The sequence below is a fragment of the Helobdella robusta genome (assembly GCF_000326865.2).
Source record: "Helobdella robusta unplaced genomic scaffold HELROscaffold_85, whole genome shotgun sequence".
Classification (NCBI taxonomy): Eukaryota; Metazoa; Annelida; class Clitellata; order Rhynchobdellida; family Glossiphoniidae; genus Helobdella; species Helobdella robusta.
Genome location: NW_008705490.1, coordinates 72,202 through 76,670, shown reverse-complemented (window position 1 = coordinate 76,670; position 4,469 = coordinate 72,202). Strand labels below are relative to the sequence as shown.

General features: G+C 30.6%; 1 protein-coding gene across 1 annotated transcript in view; it reads right to left on the bottom strand.

Moving 5' to 3' along the window:
- Nucleotides 1-574, bottom strand: part of HELRODRAFT_182343 (hypothetical protein) — a gene marked incomplete at both ends in the record, with an annotated part of 1,846 nt that extends 1,272 nt beyond the window's left edge. Inside the window, one exon of the mRNA XM_009032617.1 lies at nucleotides 390-574. Within this exon, the coding sequence (XP_009030865.1) occupies nucleotides 390-574 (185 nt within the window). The remainder of the gene's footprint in view (nucleotides 1-389) is intronic.
- Nucleotides 575-4,469: the final 3,895 nt, after the last annotated feature.

The following is a 4,469-nucleotide window of genomic DNA, read 5'->3' as shown; positions in this document are numbered from 1 at the left end:
TCAATCAATCAATCAATCAATCAATCAATCAATCAATCAATCAATCAATCAATCAATCAATCAATCAATCAATCAATCAATCAATCAATCAATCAATCAATCAATCAATCAATCAATCAATCAATCAATCAATCAATCAATCAATCAATCAATCAATCAATCAATCAATCAATCAATCAATCAATCAATCAATCAATCAATCAATCAATCAATCAATCAATCAATCAATCAATCAATCAATCAATCAATCAATCAATCAATCAATCAATCAATCAATCAATCAATCAATCAATCAACCAACCAACCAACCAACCAACAAACAAACCATAAAACAATCAAACTAACCATCCAACCATTCAACCAACCAACCAAGAGCTGCCGCCTTTAACCGCCTTAAAATCCCGTCTGAGATATTTTTATTACGGAGAGCTTTACGCAATATTTTTGATCTAGTGTCTTGTTGTTGACGACCTTGGTGTGATGACGCTTTCGTGACGTTGTAATTGTCATGTTCCTCTGATAATGTTATCATCATTTCTAATTGGCTGCCTTCTATAGATGCTGACGATCCCATTGTGGTTGCTATTGTTGTTGTTGTGGTTGTTGCTGCTTTTGTTGTTGCTGTTGTAATTGTTGTTGTTGTTGTGGTTGCTATCGTTGTTTTTTTGTTGTTGTAATTAATGACTTTTTTGTTGCTGGTTTTGTTGTTGTTGTTGTGGAGTTGTTGTAATTAATGACGTCGTTGTTGCTGTCACAACTGTCGTTTTTGTTAATGTGTTTTGTTCGTTGTTGTATTTGTTGTCAATGTGGAAGTGTAAGAGTGTGATGTTGTTGTTGCTGTTGTTGATGCCGTGTCATAAAATGACTTTTGTCTGCGATACACTTGAGTGTGTTGCATGTTAAGTTTCTGCAGCGATTTTGTTTGCTGTAAGAGAACTTTAATTTAGTTAATTTGGCTTTAATTGTTGTTGTTGTTGTTCAATTTTTTAACGTTTTTATTGCTATTTTTGTTGTTGTCGGTTTTGTTGTCTGTTGCATGCCAATGCACACAAGGAATAATAATACATTAAAATAATACATTAAATTATAATTATAACTATTATTTTTTCTGTCATAATTAATTACGGCTTGATCAGTAGCTGCAGTGTAAAATATGAAAGTGGTTATTTTATATTTTGGCAACACAAATTTTGTAGGCGTAGGCATGTATGTATGTTTACAGATTGCCCTGGCAACCGTAACTAAAACATACATACATACATACATGCATACATGCATACATACATACATACATACATACATACATACATACATACATACATACATACATACATACATACATACATACATACATACATACATACATACATACATACATACATACATACGTACATACATACGTACATACATACGCACACTGTCATAATGATATGCATGACTTGATGTCAATCAATTCTTATGTTCAGAGCTGCCTGTAAATAAAAATGTTTGACTGATTGTAGTTTTGTCTTGTTTTGCTCGTTTGTATATTTGTTTTTTTTTGTATATTTTTATCTGGTTTATCTCACAGTGTCTTTAAATCAAAAAAAGTTTGATTTGCTTTGACGAAAAAGAAAAAATACAATGAAATATGCATACATACATGCGAACTACACACACGCACATACATACATAGCATACATATGAACAAGAAACGTATCTTGAAGCCATCTCTTTGTATTATACATTGTCTTCATTCGTTTATAACATACTTAGATTTATGCCATTTATTGTTTTTGTATCAAGAATGTATGAATGAGTGTTAGTTGAATAGTTGAAAAAGGATGGGCAAGTTTCTCTGCTGCTGCTGTTGCTGCATTGTTTAGTGGGTTGGCTGGTATTTGAAATGTGATGTGTTTGTTTGTTGGATTAATATAAATGTATGTGTATATACACGTGCGTGTGCGTGTGTGTGTGTTAATGTGTACATATATACGAAGAGTAAGAGAGAGAAAAAGAAAGAGAGAGAAAAAGGGAGAGAGAGATACAGAAAGACAAGAAGAGATTTACATATTGTATAGGTAAATAATTTGATGCCTCTACTTTTACTTCTGCTACTAATAAACAACTAATACTACCATTACTATACTACTACTACTCTTCCTACTACTAAAGCTACAGCTACTACTACTATTACTACTACAGCTACTACTACTACTATTGCTGTCACTGCAAAAAATAGTAATAACAATAATATCCAGGCGTCCAAATAAGAATGAATTTGAAATTAATTCAATGGTAAAAACTAATTTTTGCAAATAAAATTTTCATAATAATAATAATAATGATGAAAAAAATGTTAATAATTATAATAATGAAGATTGTGAAAATAATAACTATTATTATTATAGTTATTAGTAATTGTCCAAAATAATTTTCTAAATGTCATTTTTCTACCCAGAATTGAAGTTCTCAAAATGAAGGGAAAGTTGAAACTAGATAGAGAAAATATAATTGAAAATTTAGAAACACCCGCACAGACACATACATACATTCATACATACAAACACACAAACACACACGCACGCACACACACAGACTTATACAGCATACATACACAGATACATACATACCATGTTTAAACGCATATAACTGGCTTATATGAAAAATTCCATCTTGTACAAATAAATGGTCAACGGTCAACATACATCTATGTATGTATGTATGATGTATATGTATGTATATGTATGTGCGTATGTATGTATGTATGTATGTATGTATGTATGTATGTATGTATGTATGTATGTATGTATGTATGTATGTATGTATGTATGTATGTATGTATGTATGTATGTATGTATGTATATATGTATGTATGTACGTATGTATGTATGTATGTATGTATGTATGTATGTATGTATGTATGTATGTATGTATGTTTGTATGTATGTATAAATTGTGTGCAAGGGTTTGAATGATGAACAAAGTAATGATGCGGTTTATTCAATGTGTTTGAGTTTTGTTTGGGTTTATCTGCTATTTATTTGTATGTATATTTTTTGTATGTATGTATGTATGTTTGTTTGTTTGTATGTGTTGTATGTATGTATGTATGTATGTATCTATGTATGTTCGTACGCTTGTGCCAATGGGCATTTGCATCCATTTAAAGGTATTTTCTTGGATAACTTAAGTGACATTTTTGATATTTGATAAGAGGAGTTATATTAAAAGTAGTAGTAATAACAACAACGACAACAATAACAACAACTACAACAACAACAACAACGGCGACAACAACAACAACTACTACTACTACAACAATAAAAATAATGATAACATATTATTAATAAAAACTTGTATGTTTAAAGTTGTTACATCTTTTCGAATATTGGCTGGTGATACTATGTCGTTTATATAACAGGAGATAACTACATTAATTATAATAATAAACCGTAATAATAATAATAATTATTATAATAATAATTATAATAATAATAAATAACATTTTTATTATAATTTTCCATATTATTATGGAGTGATAAATCCATTCGAAAAACATTATTATCCTGGTGGCTTGTTGATTTTTCTTATTGTATATTTTTTTAATGACGTCACGATTATCGGCTTTTTAATGACGGCATTTTTAAATACTTTTTAAAGTATTATCACTTACGTAACAATATAATAATAATAATAATAATAATCATCATCATCATCGTCGTCGTCGTCATCGTCATCAGGATGATCAGAGCAAATTTAAAATCTTCCCGGCGAACGTTAATAAATCGAAAAAGGCGGGAAATAAGCAGACGTAACTAAGCAACCGAATTCAACCCGCCATTTCGAATTTGGCGGGAAATAATTACAATACTAATAAAAATAACAACAACAAAAGCAACAACAACAATAACAACAACATTACAAACAGGAGTTGGTACTGCAGCATAATGAAAATGTCGACAACTGCAAGAACAGTATTACCAAAGACATCAGCAAAATCAACAACATCAACATCAACAACAACAACAACAACAACAGCATCAACAACATCAACATCAACATCAACAAAATTATCAACAACATCCTCATCAACAACGACATCAGCTTTTGTAAACTGTTCATCAATAAGTACTCTACTACTTTGCATTCATATCAGCAGCAGCAACTACTACAACTACAACAACTACTACCACAACAACTATTATTTCATCATTATTATTGTCGTCGTCATCAGTATCGTTATTAGTATCGTTATAAGTATCATTATTGGTATCGTTATAAGTATCGTTATAAGTATCGTTATCGGTATCGTTATCGGTATCGTTATTGGTATCGTTATTAGTATCGTTAACAATAGCGAATTTGTCGTCGTCATCGTCATCCTATTCTTTCTAGAACTCATAAGAAAGTGGTCATATACTGTTTCCGAATCTCGTCAAAATAAAGTGTCGTCAAAGCGACAACATACATCATCATCGTCATCATCA